This window comes from Pan paniscus, chromosome 4, assembly GCF_029289425.2.
Source record: "Pan paniscus chromosome 4, NHGRI_mPanPan1-v2.0_pri, whole genome shotgun sequence".
Classification (NCBI taxonomy): domain Eukaryota; kingdom Metazoa; phylum Chordata; class Mammalia; order Primates; family Hominidae; genus Pan; species Pan paniscus.
In genome coordinates this window covers 71,995,520-72,016,592 of record NC_073253.2, presented here as the reverse complement: position 1 = coordinate 72,016,592, position 21,073 = coordinate 71,995,520, and the positions used below count along the sequence as shown (strand labels likewise).

At 41.7% G+C, this 21,073-nt stretch overlaps 1 protein-coding gene across 2 annotated transcripts in view; it reads left to right on the top strand.

The window, feature by feature from the left end:
* The window catches only part of EGFLAM (EGF like, fibronectin type III and laminin G domains), a 211,400-nt gene that overhangs the window by 67,572 nt on the left and 122,755 nt on the right, over window positions 1-21,073 (top strand). For both annotated transcript variants that reach the window (XM_003810957.7, XM_034960152.3), the window contains exons 2-3: window positions 14,444-14,553; window positions 15,622-15,705. In XM_003810957.7, the coding sequence (XP_003811005.2) occupies window positions 14,444-14,553; window positions 15,622-15,705 (194 nt within the window). The remainder of the gene's footprint in view (window positions 1-14,443; window positions 14,554-15,621; window positions 15,706-21,073) is intronic.

The following is a 21,073-nucleotide window of genomic DNA, read 5'->3' as shown; positions in this document are numbered from 1 at the left end:
TGACTATTTTTAGTTAGTCTGGGCATTCTCTATTGCATCAGTGAATGTAACTTGGTTCTTTCTGTGAAAATCAAATAACTAAAAAGCTAGCAATGTATTTCTGTCACAGATGATATTTTTGTTTGCATTTTGAAGTGTTTTTATGAATTGGATTACAAAACTAATTGAATCAGAGATGAATTTCGCTCAGAATTTGAAGTATTTTATGAAATAAAATTTCCATAAGAAATTGACCTAATTATTCAGAAGTTTCTAATGCAACAGCCTAATACCGTTTTGAAAGTCCTCCAGAGAAAAAAGCTCAAGCATACTCTCCCTCATAGCAAAGAAGCACCCTTTTTATTTACTTATCTCTTAAGCAGTATAGCTTCTAGTTTATAGGAACACAGCTTCAGGGCATATTGTATAGATGCATTATTTTAGTTTCAAATGCTATGTTTCTTCAAAACTAGTTTTCCATTATGTACCATATTTTTCCATCATTTGTAACCGTTATTGGTGAAACAAGTGTTATTTTTATATTTAACTGCTTAATATTACTTGTCTCGCACGTAAGTGGCCTACTACTTAGATTTTTTTTAATATTGAGGAAGCACTAGCATGTTTCTATGTAACAGATAAGATCCCAGAAGACTTAAGAGTTATAACCACTATAAAAAAAAATTTGTTTCATTAAGAGTTTTTTCGGCCAGGCACAGTGGCTCACGTCTGTAATCCTAGCACTTTGGGAGGCCAAGGTGGGCGGATCACTTGAGGTCAGGAGTTTGAGACCAGCCTGGCCAATATGGTGAAACGTCATCTCTAGTAAAAAGTTAAGCTGGCGTGGTGGTGCATGCCTGTAATCCCAGCTATTCTGGAGCCTGAGGCAGGAGAATCACTTGAACCCAGGAGGCGGAGGTTGCAGTGAACTGAGATCGTGCCACTACTCTAGCGTGCATGACAGAATGAAACTCCATCTCAAAAAAAAAAAAAAAAAAAAAAGCTTTACTTGCCCTAGGCAAAGCTTTTCCTGATGATTCAGACATTGCAGAGATGTGAGGAAAGCCTTGGGTGGTTTCCCTCTTATGTTTCTCTCTGGTGGCTGGAAGAGATTTAGAGAATTACTTTGATTTGCTCATTGCAATTGGGACTATGTCCTAATGTCTCCACGTCTCTTATGGTGATACCAGACCATGTGCTGTGACTTTGCCTGATGGTTTCTCTGGCCTTTCTGGGTTCACCACCTTTCTGTACCTAAAACTTATCTCTAGCCCATAGGCGGTCCCACTGGAGGCTTACTCCTCCGTTTATCCTGCCCCCCTCCACACATACCCCAATAATACAATGTCTATATAATCAATATGCTTCCTCTGCAAATACAGCTTCAGATGGGCCTGGACTGGGTCCTGCCCTGCCCTCAAGGACACTTCAAACAAATACACAAATAGAAAAATGCTGTCCTCAAAATGCAAATGTCACTTGAGAAAGCCTCTGGTACTTCCTTCTCTCTGCCATTTATAAGCCCTTCTCCACACAGGTTTTAGAGGTTCCAATCCAATGGCCCCAACCTTTGTGCTGCACTCAACTGCTTTATAGAAAAAAAAAAAAAAAGTTTCATTTACAAACACACATTCTCCAAAAGAGGCTGCAGAAGCTGTGGAAAGGGAAACCGTATCTGTTAGGCTCGGGGGAAGGCAGTGGGTTCCACTGCATGCACAGCTCTGAACAATTAATAGTGCTGCTCCAGGTCCAGGGTTGAGCAGGATTCTGAGGCTTCCCTGAAGAAGAGAGGATGGAGACAGTGTGACCAATTTGACGCTGAGGGTGACTTGCAGGTTTCTGGAAGTCATGGTGGATGGTGATGCCATCTACCAGGGTTACAGGAGGGGCTCGGGTCAAAAAGAAAGATGATGAATTCAGTTCTGTTATGTGGAATTTGAGAGGCCCAGTGTCACCTGGGTCCACCTGGCAGTTGGGTACCTAGGCCTGCTCCTCTGAAGGGAAGGGCTGGGCTGGAGAAATGGGTGCGGGAGCCACAGCATATATGTGGCAATGACTGGCAGGGAAGAGGGTATAGTGGGAGCTGAGAACAGGGAGTCTGGGCAGAGTCACCAGGAACATCAATGTGAAGGGGTGGGGAGAGGAAGAAATTCTCTACCTGGCTCCTCACTGTCCCATTGACAAGATCCTCATTCAACAGACTCTAGACCTCAGTTTCTTCATCTGTAAAGTGGGAATAATATCTTCCTCCACTACCTCTGGCAAACATGGTAAGTTGAAGACACATACTTACTACTGGTCCCTTCAGTCCCCACTAAAATGCTTGTAAATTGGGGAGAAGAGTAGTAACCAGCAGGACAAAGGAAACAGACAAAGATGGCAGCAATAACATTTGAGAAACCGAAATGTGCATGGAGAAGTGGCGACAGATTTAGAAACCAAAGAAAGATGATTTCTAGGCCAGGAGTGAGGCAAAGATCAGAAGTAGACTAAGGTTTGAGCATTGCTTTAAGATTTACAAAGGCACCTCCCTCTCTCTGTCCTCTCAAATAGATCTTTCTCTTTTTAAAGAAATACAAAATACTCTTTTTAAATAAATTCAAGTGGTAAAGATACTGGCGCACTGTATGGGTAAACCATAATTTATCCATCTCTTTACTGATGAGCAGTTAGGTTATTCCAGGAAAAATAAACATGCAGATAAAAGTACATACTTCATGAGGATAAAATCCAGTAACATCAGAATGGTTGTTATCTCTGGAAGAGAGGAAGGAAGAGGAAAGAGATTCAGTATGAAATTTTAGCTGTATTTTATTTACCTTTATTTTCTTTTAAAAAAATACCTGAAAATTAAAATTATAATAATTATAGAACTACATAAATGTTATGTTTACGTATATATTAATATGTTTATTTATATAAATATTACAAATATTTATTTGAGAAAGAGAAAAAACTCTTCCACTCAGTTTGTGGTGACAGGTGAGTGTGTGTGAAGACAGCCTGCTGGGAGCACTGGGCTTCCCACAGCTCCGCTCAGAACCTTCATGAGGGCATGGTGCTAGAGCCCTGGTCTTGGGCCTATCTCCCCTCTCCCAGACACTGTGAGACCTGGCCCACCTTCCTGTGAGGGCCAGTGGTTGTGCCCCTCTGGCTTCCACTGCTATAATGGGGGCCCAAAGGGACATGATGGTGAGACATCATTCAGAATCAGAACTGTCCTCGAGAATCCAGGACATAGAGAGCAAAACATTTTGAAAAATCCTGTTCTAGCTGATGAGCAGCAACCGAAGTAGAGAGGAGCGAATGGCCGCCTGTTCTGTGCTCTTTATAATCAGGTCCTCCCTGATGGCGCTTTGGTCACTGTCCGCTGACAATTCCCTGTGTCCTTGTTCACAGCACTAACAACCTCCTTCCTGGGCACCTTCGTTTTGCTGTGTCTGTTGATAAGGGGTTTTTTTTTTGTTTTTTTTTTAAGACGGAGTCTCGCTCTGTCACCCAGGCTGGAGTGCAGTGGTGCAATCTCAGCTCACTGCAAGCTCTGCCTCCCAGGTTCACGCCATTCTCCTGCCTCCTGAGTATCTGAGACTACAGGCACCTGCCACCACGCCTGGCGTTTTTTTGTATTTTTTAGTAGAGATGGGGTTTCACCATGTTAGCCAGGATGGTCTCGATCTCCTGACCTCCTGATCTGCCCAACTTGGCCTCCCAAAGTGCTGGGATTACAGGCGTGAGCCACCGCGCCTGGCCCATAAGCGTATTTTTTTTTCTTTTGAGACAGAGTTTTGCTCTGTCACCCAGGCTGGCGTTCAATGGCGCAATCTCGGCTCACAGCAACCTCCGCCTCCCAGGTTCAAGCGATTCTCCTGCCTCAGCCTCCCAAGTAGCTGGGATTACAGGCATGCGACACCACGCCTGGCTAATTTTGTATTTTTAGTAGAGACGGGGTTTTACCATGTTGGCCAGGCTGGTTTCAAACCCCTGACCTCAGGTGATCCACCCACCTCAGCCTCCCAAACTGTTGGGATTACAGATGTGAGCCACCACACCTGGCCAATAAGGGTATTTTACGTGGGTATATTACCTTTTGTTATTGAGAGCTAAAAGATCTGCATCATTCATCACAAACTATTTTTAGCCTTACCCTGAAATGCAGAGAAACAGACTGCAAACATGAGACAGCACCATTTGCTCCAACCCAACTGGTGCAAACTTCACGAAGCAGTGTTATTTTGCAGATTTCCTTTAGTGACCAAGGAGTGTGGTTATACCCGCACCCACATGTCTTTTGATCTTTGGATGTAAAAATATTTTTGAAAGTGAACTTTTAAAATTGGGAAAACAATATAACATTCTGGAAAGCTTGCCAAATAGAAGAATATGGGAGAAAAATTGTCCTTCATCTCAGCCACCCTAATGTATCAATTAGCTTTCTTCTCTTGCCTTCAAGTTATTTTTCAAATGAGCATATTAAATAACTGTAATAATAGTGTTGGTGGCAATTGAGTATGCTTTTCTGTTTAATACTACATCATAATTTGCCACAGTGTCATACAAGCCTCTTTTTTTAATAGATTTTTTATTTTGAAATACATTTAGATTTATAGAAGGGTTGGGTAGTCACTAGAGAGAATGCCTATCCACCTTTTACCAATTTCTCCTCATGTTAACATCTTACATAACCATGGCACATTTGTCAAATCTAAACAATGAATTAGTGATAGTACTAACTAGTGATAGTACAGTGCTGTCAACTGAACCACAGACTTTATTTAATTTTACTGGTTTTCCCACTACTGTTCTTTTTCTGCTCCAGGGTCCAATTCAAGATACCACAAGTACATATTGTGTTTATTGTGTGTATACCAGTAGATTCAGGTGATACACCATACTTGGCCTAACTATTGCCCTTTCTAAATATTTAGACTGCTTATAGTTTTTCCGTATCACATGTAGTACTATGAAGAACATCTGCATGTGGGTAGTTGTATTAGTCCGTTCTTGGACTGCTGTAAAGAAACACTCGAGACTGGGTAATTTAGAAATAGAGACGTTTAATTGGCTCACGGTTCTGCAGGCTGTGCAAGAAGCATGGCTGGGGAGGTTCGGGAATTTCAATCATGGCAGAAGGCAAAGGGGAAAGCAGGCAATGTCTTACGTGGCCAGAGCAGGAGGAACACAGGGGGAAGTGCCTTACACTTTTATTAAAGAACCAGATCTTACGAGAACTCGCTCACTATCACGAGAACATCAAGGGAGAAATCCTTCCCCATGATCCAGTCACCTTCCACCAGGCCCTTCCTCCAACACTGGGGATTGCAATTCGACATGCGGGGACACAGATCCAAACCATATTAGTAGCCTTCTCTTCTTTTAAGATTCCTTCCTTATGGCTGCCTATAATCAGATTTCTGGAGGCCCAAGGATAAGAACGGATTTATGGCCCTGGATATCATTGCATATTGCCGCCAAAGTGTCTCCCACAATGTCTGAATACTCATTTATACTGTCACAAGCAATTTTTCGAGAGTAGTGCATTCATGTACCCTTGTCAGTGTTACTCTTGTTTTAATATCTTCGCTAATTTAATAGGTGAAAACATCTCAATTTTTGAAATGTGTATTTCTTCGGTAACTAGCAAATTTGAATATTTCCCCATGTGTGTTTACTAGCTATACTTGTTTTTTTTTTTTTTTTTTTTGCAAATTGTCTCTTCATATTTTATTTATTAGGGTCTGAATTTTCTTATTAATATGCATAAGTTTTATAATAAAGATATCCTTTGGCCTCTCATTTTGCTGCAATTTTTTACCCCTCCATCTGTTGTTTGAATTTTTCTTTTGTAATTTTCAAAGAGCATGATGAAAGTTTTATGATGTAGATTCAATTATTTTTTAAAAATTTATATATTTTTAGTCTCTTTTAAGCTTAGAAAGGTTCTTCCTCTAAGTCTGGTTTTAAGATCGGGCACAGTGGCTCATGCCGTAATCCCACACTTTTAGGGTCAAGGCGGGAGGATTGATTGAGCCCAGGATTTTAAGACCAGCCTGGGTAACATAGTGAGACCCTGTTTCTACAATAATAAGGAGAAGTAGTTAGCTAGATGTGGTGGCACGTGACTGTAGTCCCAGCTACTTAGTTGGCTGAGGTGAGAGGATCAACTGAGCCTGGGAGATGGAAGCTGCAGTGAGCTGAGATCACACCACTGCACTCCAGCCTGGGTGACAGAGGGAGACTCTATCTCAAAGATAAATAAATAAATAAATAAATAAATAAACAACTAAATTTTAAAAGTCTGATTTTAAAAATTCAATTATTTTCTATAATTTGAGATCCCATATTTAACTGATGCATCTGGAATATTTTTGTTATTGGGTCCAAGTGTCTGACTGGGCCACCTCTCACTCACCAGCTGCCGGCAACCACACCTCCAACTTCGTGGGTGGTCAAGCTGAGTCACTTCCAGCTGAGTGACTGGCATCCTCCTTCTCTGTGTTGCCCAAGCTAGAATCCTTGGAGTCACCGGATTTCCACTTTTGTTCTGTCTTTCACTACCCCCATCCACCCAGCCATGGAGTCCCAGTAGTTGTATACTCGTGGTTTGTCCCCCAGTTCTTTGGGGAAGAGTATATGCTGCTCTCTCTGCCTGGGACCCGTTTCCCATTCCCACTCTGTCTGCCTCGTTCCTATGGGTCTATTGCACAGAGCCTGGTATGTCCTTGCTATGGGCCACTAAAGTGCTCCAACTTTCCAACCCTAATTATCACACCCAATTGTAATATCCTGCTAATTTGTGTCCCTGTGTCTCTCTTCATCATTAATGTAGAGACTGACAGTGCCTGGTATGTATAGGGTGCTCAATATGTTAGGTGTGTGAAAGAGCAAATAAATGAGTGAAAATGCCAATAAAATAGGAGTCATACCTAACCAGGTCCCAGCAGGGTCCGATTTAAATACTTTCCTACAGAATATGAAGGTAAAAGGGATAGCACATTACAATTCACGCTTTTTATGGGTGCCAAGAGGTCATGGATACCTTAGATTGGCTTGTTCACCTTCTGGTGACTGTTTTACCCTCCTTCTAGATGCCATTACTATAATGCAAAGCCTGGAAAAATAAAAACTACATTTTCCAGACTATCTTGTAGCCAATATTCTGGATGTCAATATTCTGGATGTCAATTAGGTCTCACCAATTGGATATACTCTTGAGAGACAGGGAAGGCCGGAGTGAGGTGCAGGCCATTTTCCTGCTGCTATTTCTCCAGCCAAGCAAGGCCATCAAAACATAAGAACTCATCATTCCAGGACCCATCGCCAGTCTTGCGGGTGTCTGGAAGCAGTTGTGGCAGCAGTAATGCCAGTAGTGGGGGTGAAGGCAGAGGCTTCCTGGTTCTGAATCACCACTATAGCATTCTCTCATTCATTCTCTCTCTCCCTGTCTCTCTCTAATAGAGCCATTGGAGACTCCTGAATTAATTTCTTTAGTCTTTCTACCAATTTCCATAACCCCATCTTCCTGTTTAAAATACCTAGAGCGTTTCTATTTTCTGTACTGAACCACTGCAGATACACAAGGGATACAAGAACTGGTTCCCCTGTTAGTGACCCAAGGAGCCTGCCTTGATCACTTGCAATTTTTCCCAGAGCAAAGGAAGCAAGAAATATTCCTAAGACTATGGGTGAGGCTGTGCTTACTGGTTATTTTATGGTTCTACAAGGGACTGATAAATCATTTCCGTTATCTTTCTCCCCCACTTTTCAGCCACCTTTAAGACTGTGTTAGAATAGGCCTCTTCGCTTAGCAATAAATGTGGCCAGTACTGGATAATTACACAGGGGGAAGCAAACATAAAACTACCTAGAGAAAATATAGGTGAATAATTCAGATCTTTCACAAATTAAGGGTACTTACAGATCAGTGAGAAAAAAACTAAAACCCGATTAAATATGTGCAAAATACTTGAAAATAGGAAGAAAAATAGCCAAAAAAAGATGCTAAAATATTTAACCTATTTTTGTTCAAATTTGCCAAGGTTTTAAAAGACTATTTAGAGTTTCAAATTCATAGTAAAATTAAAAGGAAGGTAGAGAGATTTCCCACATACTCCCTGTCCCCATGCATGCATAGACTCCTCCGTCATCAGCATCCCCTATCAGAGTGGTACATTTGTTGGTGAACCTACATTGACACATCATTCTCACCCAAAGGCCATAGTTTACATTAGGGTTCACTTTTTCTGTTGTACATTCTATGGGTTTAAACAAATGTATGACATGTATCTACCATTATGGTATCATATAGAATAGTTTCACTGCCCTAAGAACCCTCTGAACTCTGCCTATTCATCCCTTGCTCTCTCCTAATACCTGGCAACCACTGGTCTTTTTTACTGTTGCCTTTTCCAGAATGTCATAGAGTTAGAATCATACAGTATGTAGCCTCTTCAGATTGGCTTCTTTCACTTAGGGATACCCACTGAAGTTTCCTCGATGTGGAAACTTTGAGGATTGAGACTATGGATGAGGCTGTGCTTACTGGTTATTTTATGGTTTTACAAGGGACTGATATATCATTTCCATTATCTTTATTTCCACTTTTCAGCCACCTTTAAGACTATGTTAGAATAGGCCTCTTCACTTAGCCTATTCTAAGGCTAAGTGAAGGAGAAAGGAAAAGCTTCCTTTTCGTGGCTTGATAGCTCATTTCTTTTTAGCACTGAATAATACTCTGTTGTCTGGAAGTACCACAATTTATTTATCCATTCACCTACTATAGAACTTCTTGTTTACTTCCAAGTTTTGGCAATTATGAATAAAGCTGCTGTATATATCCATGTGCAGTTTTTTGTGTGGACGTAAGTTTTTGACTCCTTTGGGTAAATACTAACGAGTGCACATGCCAGTGGTATGATGAGCATGTTTGATTTTGTAAGAAACTGCCAAACTGCCTTCCAAAGGGGCTGTACCATTTTGCATTCCCACCAGTGATGAATGAGAGTCCTGTTGCTCCACATCCTTGCCAAAATTTTGTGTTGTCAGTGTTCTGGATTTTGGCCATTCTAATAGGCATACAGGGATGGTATCTCATTGGTGTTATAATTTGCATTTCCCTGATGACGTATGATGTGGAGCATGTTTTCATATGCTTACTTGCCATTGTGGTATCTTTTTTGGTGAGATGTCTGTTAAGGTCTTGGTCCATCTTTCTTTTTTGGTTTGTTTTCTTTTTTTATTTTTATTTTAGGTTTGGGGGTACATGTGAAGGTTTGTTACATAGGTAAATACATGCCATGGGAGTTTGTTGTACATATTATTACCTTACCCAGGTATTAAGCCCAGTACCCAGAGAAGTTATATTTTTACTCATCTCCCTCCACCCACTCTCCCCCATCAAGTAGACCCCAGTGCCGAGACCAGCTTGGTTGGGGAGACCCTAACCCGGCAGCGCTAGATGAATTAAATACACGCACACAGAAGTATAGCGTGTGGAGTGGGAAATTAGGGGACTCACAGCCTTCAGAGCTGAGAGCCCCAAACAGAGATTTACCCACATATTTACTGACAGCAAGCCAGTGATAAGCATTATTTCTATAGATTATAGATTAACTGAAAGTATTCCTTACGGGAAACAAAGGGATGGGCCAAAATAAAGGGATGGGTTGGGCTAGTTATCTGCAGCAGGAGCATGTCCTTAAGACACAGATCACTCATGCTATTGTTTGTGGTTCAGGAGTGCCTTTAAGCGGTTTTCCACCCTGGGTGGGCCAGGTGTTCCTTGCCCTCATTCCGGTAAACCCACAACCTTCAGTGTGCGCGTCATAGCCATCATGAACATGTCACAGTGCTACAGAGATTTTGTTTATGGCCGGTTTTGGGGCCAGTTTATGGCCAGATTTGGAGGCCTGTTCCCAACACCCCAGCGTCTGTTGTTTCCTTCTTTGTGTTCATAAGTTCTTATTATTCAGCTCCCACTTATAAGTGAGAACATAGGGTAGTTGGTTTTCTGTTCCTGCATTAGTTTGCTCAGGATGATATCCTCCAGCTCCATTCATGTTCCCACAAAAGACATGATCTCTTTCTTTCTATGGCTGCATAATATTCCACGGTGTATAGGTACCACATTTTCTTTATCCAGTCTGTCATTGATGGGCATTTAGGTTGATTCCACGTCTTTGCTATTGCAAACAGTGCTGCAATGAACATTCACATGCACGTGTCTTTATGGTAGAATGCTTTATATTCCTCTGGGTGTATATCCAGTAATGGGATTGCTGGGTCGAATGGTTCTTCTGCTTTTAGCTCTTCGAGGAATTGCCATACTGCTTTTCACAATGATTAAGCTAATTTATACTCCCACTAACAGCGTATAAGAGTTCCCTTTTCTCCACAATCTTGAAAGCATCTGTTATTTTTTGACTTTTTAATAATAGCCATTCTGACTGGTGTGAGACAGTATCTCATTATGGTTTTGATTTGCATTTTTCTAATGATCAGTGATGTTGAGCTTTTTTTCATATGCTTGTTGGTCGCATGTGTGTTTTCTTTTGAGATGTGTGTTCGTGTCCTTTGCCCACTTTTTAATAGGGTTGTTTATTTTTCTCTTGTAAATTTGTTTAAGTTCCCTACAAATGCTGGATGTTAGACCTTTGTCAGATGCATAGACTGCAAATATTTTCTCCCACTCTGTAGGTTGTCTGTTTACTCTGTTGATAGTTTCTTTTGCTGTGCAGAAGCTCTTAAGTTTAATGAGATTCCATTTGTCAATTTTTGCTTTTGTTGTGATTGCTTTTGGTGTCTTTGTCATGAAATCTTTTGGTCCACTTTTCACTCATTGTCTGTTTATTTTTATTGTTGAGGGTTTTTTTTTTTTTTTTTTTTTGAGATGGAGTTTTGCTCTTGTCACCTAGGCTGGAATGCAGTGGTGAGATCTCATCTCATTGCAACCTCCGCCTCCTGGGTTCAAGCGATTCTCCTGCTTCAGCCTCCCAAGTAGCTGGGATTACAGACTCCTGCCACCACACCCAGCTAATTTTTGTATCTTTAGTAGAGATGGGGTTTTGCCATGTTGGCCAGGCTAGTCTCAAACTCCTGACCTCAGGTGATCCACCTGCCTTGACCTCCCAAAGTGCTGGGATTACAGGCGTGAGCCACCATGCCCGGCCTGTTGAGTTTTAAGAGTTCTTTGTTATCTTAGTTTGTTCGGCTGCTATATCAAAATACTATAGATTGGGTGGCTTATAAACAAGAGAAATCTATTTTTCACAGTTCTGGAGGCAGACAAGTCTAAGACCAAGGCACCAACAGATTTGGTGTCTGGTGAAGGCTCACTTTCTGGCTCACAGACAGCTGTCTTCTTGCTGTGTCTTCACATAGCAGAAGGGGAGGGGGAGCTCTCTAGGGTATCTTTTGGGGAACTAATCCTGTTCATGAGGGCTCTACCCTCATGACTTAATCACCTCCCAAAGGCCACATCTACAAATATGATTACATTAGGAATTAGAGTTTAACATATGAATTTTGGAAGGACACAAATGTTTTCTCTATAGCATTTGCATATTTTGGATAACAGACCTTTATCAGATATTTCTTTTGCAAATATTTTCTCCTAGTCTGTGGCTTTTTAAACAAATTTTTTCATTCTCTGAGCAAAAATTCTTTAAAAAGTGGTAGTAGTAAGAGCTGGTGGGGCTGTGTTACTTTATACTGTTACTTATACATCTCATGTACACCACTATAAACTTCTAAATTGGTTAATTTTCTAAATGTAAGTTTGATGATATTTATTAGAAATCTTTAAAATATTCATTCCCTTAAATCAACGGTTCTCAACGGGGAGCAGTTTTGCCCCTTGGGGAGCATTTGGTAATGTGTGGACATGTTACTAGTTTTCACGACGGGTTGGGGAGTACTACTGTCATTTAGTGGGTAGAGACCAGGGATGCTGGTCAACATCCTGTAATGCAAAAGGGCAGCCCCCACAAAAACTAGGCAGCCCCAAATGTCAATAGTGTCAAGGTCGAGATACCATCTTGGACACAAGAGCTCTGTTTTAAGAATTTACCCAAATAAATAATTGAATGCACCTAAAGATTTATGCATTTACTCTTTTGGGGAGAGCAATAAGTCATTAGTAGTAAAAATGAAAATGTATGTACTCGATAAATTTTATAGGTATCCATCCTAGAAACACTGGCACATGTGTGCAAAAAGGCACAGATATAGATGTTCTTTTCAGCATTATTTTTACCAGCGATATTTTGATAATAACTGCAATGTCAATCAATGGAGTAATAGTTAATGTACATGCGTGCTCTGAAAAGCAGAGTTTTGGCCATCCAACTTCCCACTACTCTTTTCTATGATCCTATCCTCCTGTGGGGTTCCTTCTTTACTGTGGATGGGCTTGGTGGAAGAACAATTCCCAGAACTCGTCTCATCCTGTGATTTCCCAGTTTAGAAACCAGAAAGGACTGATCCTTCCTCTACTGCCTCTTGGTTGAGCCAAGAGGAAGCCACATAGCCTAAGTCTAGCCAATCAGATGAGACATTAAATCTGGAACAGATTTAATGGCAGAGTCAGAGAGATCATTAAGAATTAAATCTCTGAGTGGTGACAATCGTAGGTGTATATGGGGCAGAGGGGAGCTGACTTTTGACCTCATGGTTCCTGCTGACAGCACTGGGCTTCTATCACTTGATCCACTAGAAAAACTTTGGGTTCTGTTATTAAAAACATTGATGACAAGCCCTAGCAGCAGTCCATTAAATAGATACATTAGATCTCTGTGAGTTGCAAAGTATCCTAACTGATATGCTGGAGAATTACATGCAATAGTTAAAAAGAAATCTCACCAGGACATATTAGTAAGTGGAAAATCAAGTTGCAGAATGTTCATTCACTTAAGGAATGTTTATTGTGCTTTTACCATTACTCGTTTCTGTACTCTTAACAAGATAGACCTGGTCCCTGCCCTCATGGAGCATTACTTAAGATAGCAAAATATTGGGAATAAATTGCCTAGCAATAGCGGGATGACAAATGCTGTTTATTATGGCACATGTGTTATATGGAAAAATTTACAGCCGTTAAAAATAATGATTTTAATGATTGTAAATATGCTATTTGTACTATATATATACTAAGTGAAATAAGACTTAAAATTATTAACATGTATGTATATATACGTAATCACTATATATAACAAAACGATTTAAAAATTACATACACGTGGCTGGGTGCGGTGGCTCACGCCTGTAATCCCAGCACTTTGGGAGGCCAAGGCGGGCAGGTCACAAGGTCAGGAGATCGCGACCATTTTGGCTAACACAGTGAAACCCCGTCTCTACTAGAAAATACAAAAGATTAGCCGGGCATGGTGGCGAGCTCCTGTAGTCCCAGCTACTCGGGAGGCTGAGGCAGGAGAATGGCGTGAACCCGGGAGGCGGGGCTTGCAGTGAGCCGAGATGGCGCCACTGTACTCCAGCCTGGGCGGCAGAGCGAGACTCCGTACACACACACACACACACACACACACAGACACACAGACACACAGACACACACAAAGCTGAGCTTCCCAAATCCAAAAATCTGAAACTCTAAATGCTCCGGAATCCAACTTTTTGAGCACCAATATGACGCTCAAGGGAACTGCCCATTGAAGCATTTTGGATTTGAGATGCTCAACAGCTCAGTATATTGCAAATATTCCAAAATCCAAAAAAATCTGAAATTTCAGATAAGGGATGTCAACTGTATAGAAACACACACACGTACACACACACACTTTTTTCAAATTGCATGTGACCAACAAGAGATATACCACAATGCTAACAAGACTCATTTCTGAATGTTAGAATTAGAGATAATTTTTTATGTTTTCTAAATTGTGGCAACCTGTATATATTATTTGATGATTATAAATCTTATCATCTGTAACTATGAAGTTGCTTAAGATAAATAGATAGTAAAGCATTTGAAATTTTTAAACTTCATTTTATACATAACTATATATTTTAAATGTCCCACAATAGGAATATCCTAGCTATATAAGCAAACACATCTATGTAATGTATACATAAAACATATATGCTATTGAGTAAATACAAATGTGCCTGTCATCTTACTTTAATACATTTAAAACTTTGAGAGTCAAGTCAGAAATGTTTGTGGTCTATGCTACCCTGAATCTCCCTTTGCTGGTCCCTGACCTATTAGAAGTTACCCGAGAGAATGAGGGCAATAGTTGGACTGATTTATCTACTGATGCCAGGTTGGGAAGGGATAGCAAAGTGAGTGAGGTCAGCTGAGATAGGTGTGGTGTATCAGAAATTGACTGCATTTCTGGAATTATCTTTAAGTATGCTTTTCATCTGTCAGATAATGCACTCTTAAATCTTGTGTAAGTATACTCAAGGTGGGATGTGTGGAGCCTCTAACACAATCTCTTTTGTTTGGGGGCAGGCAAGGTAGGGCCTCCTCTTGACATCAAGCTGGGCGCATTGAACTGTACGGCTTTCAGCATCCAGTGGAAAATGCCAAGGCATCCTGGAAGTCCCATCCTTGGGTACACTGTGAGTACACGGGCATGGGAGTTTCCTCGGTGGGTGTGTCGTGTGACTGTATGTCTTTCTCATCCTTGCTTTTGCTAGATATCTGTCCTTCCATATCAATAACTGCCCCATTCTCCCTCCGTAAAGCTAGAAGAAATGTCCCACTTTGGAGGGTATTTGTAAATGCCCCGAATGTCACATCACATCTGCATTACTCACTTAGGATCTATCCAGTCCTTCCTCTGTTCAGCTGTGGGAAAATACAAACTAAAAGGACATGGTTTTTGCTATTCAGTTGCCTATAGTCAAATCTGGAGAATAAACTATGAACACGGGAAACAGGAAATCACTGTGGAATGTTGTCAACAAGTACAAAATAATGTAAAGTAAGAAGGTGGGGAGGCAAAATGGAGGAAGCACCAGAGAATGCATTCTTATCTATCAGAGGCTGCAAATTGGGCTGATATCATTTCACCAAAATGTTTTCTTTGAATAGTGTTTTTAGAAATGAGTCAACTTTGAGAAGTCAAGACATTTCACATAATTGTTTGGAGTTGTGCACTCTCTGGGATATGGGGAGAGCTGGCCACACTGGGTCCACATTCCTCTCCACCTGCTGGAACTGAGCTGCTTATTTTAGATGAAATGTAAGACCCCGGTACCACCCCAATCCCACCACCTGCTACTGTCTCCATTTCACCAAGGGACAGTAGCCATTGATCATAGCCCTCATCCTATTGTTTTCTAAAAGTAGAGTAATATATCTCTGGGCTCATGTCTTATCAAAAGTGAGAAAATGAAAGATTACCCGGGAGGCTCATGCATTTTGGGAAAAATAACACGAGCCACGTGCAGACCTCTGCATTTCACTTCATTGATATGTGTCTTCCTCCTGGACTCCGCAGGCTTCTGAGTTTGCAACACCCCCCACCCAACCCAAGTAGGTCTGATGTGTGTTCCCGCAGAACTAGTGCACGTGATGTTAGGCAACGCACCTCAGAGCCTGCTGCCACTGTGAGTGCAATTACAACCTTTGATCTTACACAAGCACGGGCTCTGCTCTCACCAGGGTGTCTGCATCTTTTCAAGGTCTTTTACTCTGAGGTTGGCGCAGATAAATCCCTGCAGGAGCAGTTGCACAGCGTGCCTCTCAGCCGGGATATCCCGACCACGGTGAGTCTTTCCATCCTGGCAGCCCACTCAAAAGCACGTGGGCACTATTTGGGCGGATTGCTGATTTGGTGTGTGTGCTACTGTACATGTAATAATAATAACTAATGCTTGTAATAGTCCTTTAGGATTTCCAAATGTCATTCCTGTACATTTTCTCTGAACCATGCCATCTACATCTCTGGAAAACAGGCATCTGACGAAAGAGTCCTGGCGTAAACGCTTCCATCCTGGACTCAACCCCATTTTATCATGCAAGAAAACTGCCACCTTACAGCTGGCTTTTCCCCTTCTTTTCTTCATAAAGTTCAGTTCTGGTTTTTTTTTTTTTAATCCCAATAAAAGCTTTATAAATAAATGTGATGCATTTGTATCTTCCCAGCTGCCTGAAGACACAATGCAGAAGAAGAAGATGTAATTTGAAATGTATATTTAAATGGTCCAAATTGTTTATTTTTTTTTCAAGCCCAGTACCCCATCCTTCCACTAACCGATTGTTGGGTCCTCATCTATTTTCTTTTCTGTTTCTCATCAAGGTCTCTTGAGTGAATTTTTGGCCTTACGCATCTTGAATTTTCTTTTCTTTCACTCCTCTCCTCCTTCCTAATTCTGCCACTACTCCAGGCTAGAACCTTTTGAATTGCTCTAAAAGGAGTTAGCACCAGTGCTCATAACACTGTTATAATGGTGGTGGTGGTGCTAACTCCTGTTTGATCCGTGCCTTCTGGCAGCAGCACCTGAGAGAAACCTGTTTGTCATCCATGATAAGGAACTATCACTTACTGAGCATCTGTTACCTGGCAGCCACCACCCTTTGTTTTACATTTGCTTTGCCGCTTAATCTTCACAACTATCCTATGACCTCATTTTACTGACAAGGATGCTGAGACTCGGAGAGGTGAAGTAACTTTTTTCAAATCATACATTAGCGAGTAACAGCATCAACTGTAAACTCAGAGCTGACTGACCTCTGAGCCCCTGCCCTTGCTGGTTCTACCAAAGCTCTCATGACTCAGAAGGAATAGATGCACATTTCCAGCTTGCTTTTATTTTGTATGACATGCTTTTAAGCTCAAAATAGACTTTTGCTTAAGCACCCAGCATTGGCCGCAGAAGCTGTCAACCCTAGCCTCTGTAGTTTACTCTCTCAAGAAAGGGTGATCGGTTGGGTTGGAACTTTCAATAAGCTCGTTGAACTCACCAAGGAGTCTGATTGTCCCTAGTAGTATCCCCAGCCACCCCAGCCTGGTGTCCTGCAGGGCTCACTGCTTGGCCTGGAACCCAGTCCAGGTATCAAGAGTGATACATGCCTTTGAGTCTAGACAGTGCCTCTGAAATTGATATCCTGCCCATCACAGAACCTGGGCTGAATATTGGCATCTCTCTGAAGGTCACTGCTGTATATACCTAAACAAGGCTGGGAGGGAGACCAGCATTCTGGACTTTTAGGCCTGTTTCTTCCATTTACAGGTTGGGTAATGTTGGTCAGAGTCACTTAACCTGTCTAAACCTCAACTTTTTTTCCTTGAAAGGGGTGTAATAATTATTCTCTTGTGAGGATCAAATAAAAGCCATGTGGATGGTAGTTATCATTCCCAATGATTTATCTGTTAAATATATTCTCTCCATTATCAACATCTAGGCATTAGAGTATGCTATCAAATTCTGCATTTGATCATCTTGCCAATTTTGACAAACTAGCATAGGGGCTACTCTATGCCCAACACAAGACAACACACAGTCCCTGTTTGGAGGCAGCTTTCAGTCTTCTGAAAACCACATCCACACAGATAAAACAATTACGGAGCAAAGTAAGATCAGATGTCATTATTAACATGCTGCTTAGTAGACAGGGTTTGAAGAGGGAGAGGTGAGTGTGAGAACAAATGGTCAAGAGGTGAAAGTTGGGACTGAGGACCAAAGCAGGAACTTTCTGGAAAGGCAGACTCAAGGGAGGGACATCCCAGTTGGAATGGTTTGAGCCCAGGGGATGAATGAGCATGAATGTGTCCACACATGCCTCTCTCTCTCTCAATCTGTGTGTGTGTGTGTGTGTTTGTGTGTGTGTGTTTGGGGGGGTGGGGGGTGGGGGGTGGGGAGAGTTGCAGAATAAAGAGAATGAAAAGAGGAAATCAAGACTAGAGATAAAGGCAAGGCAATGGGAGGAGTCTGATATAGCAGAATGGGTCCTGGATTCTGATGACTTGTGTTCAGATTTCTGCATTTCAACAAAACAGCTGCTTAACCTTACTAGGTCTCAGTTTCCTCAGTGACATATATCATAGTGTGTCTGTGATTCCCAAACTGTGTGCCAGGGTGCTCCAGGGCTCTGCAGCAGGCTCACATGGGCACAGTAGAATAGTTAACATTTTTTAGGAAAACAGCAACATCTGTGTGAACTACTGTATTAGTCCGTTCTCACGCTGCTAATAAAGGCATACTTGGCACTGGGTAATTTATAAAGAAAAGAGGTTTAAATGACTCACAGTTCCACATGGCTGGGGAGGCCTCAGGAGACGTACAACCATGGCGGAAGGCACCTCTTCACAGGGCAGCAGGAGAGGGAATGAGTGCTGAGCAAAGGGGGAAGCCCCTTATAAAATCATCAGCTCTTGTGAGAACTCACTCACTATCACGAGAACAGCATGGGATAAACCACTTCCATGATTCAGTTACCTCCAGCTGGTCCCACCCTTGACACATGGGGATTATTACAATTCAAGGTGAGATTTGGGTGGAGACATAGAGCCAAACCATATCAACTATTATTACCAAGTTGTTTGGATATAACTACTTAATAAATGGAACAGTTAGACATTTCTTTTGGCATAGAGATGCTATAAATATTACTGACACACTAAGGGTGGAAAGAACAGAGAAAGTTTTAGGAGCTCTACTATATCATATCATTCTATAGATAAAGATGTGAGTTATTATATCTTATCATTCTATAAATGAAGATGTGAGTTATAAGGTAATGATTGTAGAAACTTCAGCACGATACCTGGCAGAGAATGAGAGCTTAGTAAGTGGTTAGTATGATTCGTATTGCAAAGATGTGTGTTTGCTGCCCTTGGCTGTGCATGGCAAAAGGGCAGGTGCTGTACAGATTTGTTTTACTCATGCAAGTTTTTTTTTTTTTTTTTACTCTTCATGTTGCCTCTATTTTTTCCTCTCTCCAGGGACAACCTGATCATCAGGCAATTTTTGTAAGCATGTTTTAGAAAAGTTAAACCCCTGTCCCAATCCAGAATTCAGGGGATCTCTTTTCATCAAAATGTTGATTCTCCTGCATCTCCCTCTTGCTGATTAAGGCTCAGTGGAGAGTGCCTAGTTCTAGTGTAAGCACAGACAGCTGAATCTACAAGATGAATTTTTAATCATTTAGGGGAAGCCACTTTTATCCCTGCATGTACTCCTTCATCTCACACGGCAGAGTAGGGTTAAGGGGAACCTCTCTGAAGGTTGAAGTAATTTAAGCTCTGGTTCAAGAGTAGGTAAAACAGATTGAAAAGGAGAGAAAATATTTAACAAGTGAGCACCTCTGTGGAGGTAGCTCCCCCTCCTTTTACCTCCTCTTTTATCAATCCCTTATTTCCCCTAACAATTACAGATTGTGTTTTCAGTAAGATAGGACCGATTACCTTAAAAGGTAGATTTGGTTTTCTGGATTGAAAGCTAAACCGGGGAGTGGGTTGACAAATAGTTACTCTGATTTAACTGATAAAATGACCAAAATACCCTGGCTGATAATGTGGAGTTGGGCTGCATTGTTTGATAATCTGCCTTATAGTAGCTTTCAATTTGGCAGCATTTCAAGCCCACCTTATCTTTTTCTTAAAATAATACCCTCCAGATTTCCTCCTGGAAAACAGAATAGTAAAACAAATCAGGGCAATCTGGTAAATTTTTTACAGTTAGAAATAGAAAAGGATGTTTAGGGTGGTGGTCTTTACACTTTTTGATCATGCATGCCATCAGTTAAAAAATATTTGAACATGCACCAGTATATGAATATTTATGTATTTGTAAATTATACATATGCTACTGTACTAATATATTATGTACATTATAAAATCTCACAGAATTTTAAAGGAGGAGATAAAACAGAAATAGAGTTCATGTGTTTTCTTCCGGCATCTCAGTGGATTGTCTTGCTGTCCCCGGTGATGCACCACCACCCTGCTTTAGAGTCTACTGGTTGACCCAGAACTTAGAGAGAGAAAACTTACAGGAATCAGAAGATGTGTTCCTGCTCTCTCATCAGAGCAAGGGTGACCAGGGGCGAAGTCACTGATCTTTTCTGAATTTCTCTTCAACTATAAAATGAAGGGATGGGGCCGGGCACAGTGGCTCAAGCCTGTAATCCCAGCACTTTGGGAGGCTGAGGCGGGTGGATCAACTGAGGTCAGGAGTTTGAGACCAGCCTGGCCAACATAGTGAAACCCCATCTCTACTAAAACTACAAAAAAATTAGCCAGGTTTGGTGGTAGGCGCCTGTAATCCCAGCTACTTGGGAGTCTGAGGCAGGAGAATTGCTTGAACCCTGGAGGCGGAGGTTACAGTGAGCCGAGATTGCGCCATTGCACTCTAGCCTGGGCAACAAGAGTGAAACTCCATCTCAAAAAAAAAAAAAAAATGAGGGGATGGACTAGCAATGGTTCTCAACTGGGGGTACCTTTGTCCCCTCCTGGGCATTTTGGTAGACAAGCATCAGGTATGCTAACTTTCCTGCAGTACACAGGACAGGTCCACATAAGGAAGATTTGTCCAGCCTCCAAAGCCAATGCTGCCCCTGTAGCAAAACTCTGGAAAATAACTTCCTGTGACCAGGGAATAGAAATCCTTACAACTCCTCCCTCCACCCTGCTCTGCACAGCTGTCCTCAGCGCATTGGAGGAAGGATGCTTGGAAGATAGCAGTTTTCTGTTTCTCTGGTGCCTTCCACTGGACAATGCTAGGTGGTCCCAACTGCCACTAAGGCAACTGAGGCCCAGCCTTGACTTGTGCGGTCAACTGTGAGGTTGAATCCAAGTTTACTAGCTATTAATGAAGGTTGTTTTAGAAGAATCATAGACTTTCAGTGTTGAATCTTTGGCCCAGAGAAGCTAAGTGGCATCCCCAAGACCACACAGCTAGGTTAGCAGCAGAACGTGGCTCTCATGGCTAGTAGTCAAGTGCTCTACTCAATTCATGCCTCCTCTCAGCTGTGCTCATCTGAACTAGTGAATAGGACAGCCTCTAGCCTTATTTCTGAAGCCAAATGATCTGTATTTCTAGCAGGAGGAGGAGAAAGAACAGCATCATGTAAGGAGGTAAAGGTGAGGTCTGAAATCAGAGTCAGAGACTTCAGTTCAGAACAATTCAATAT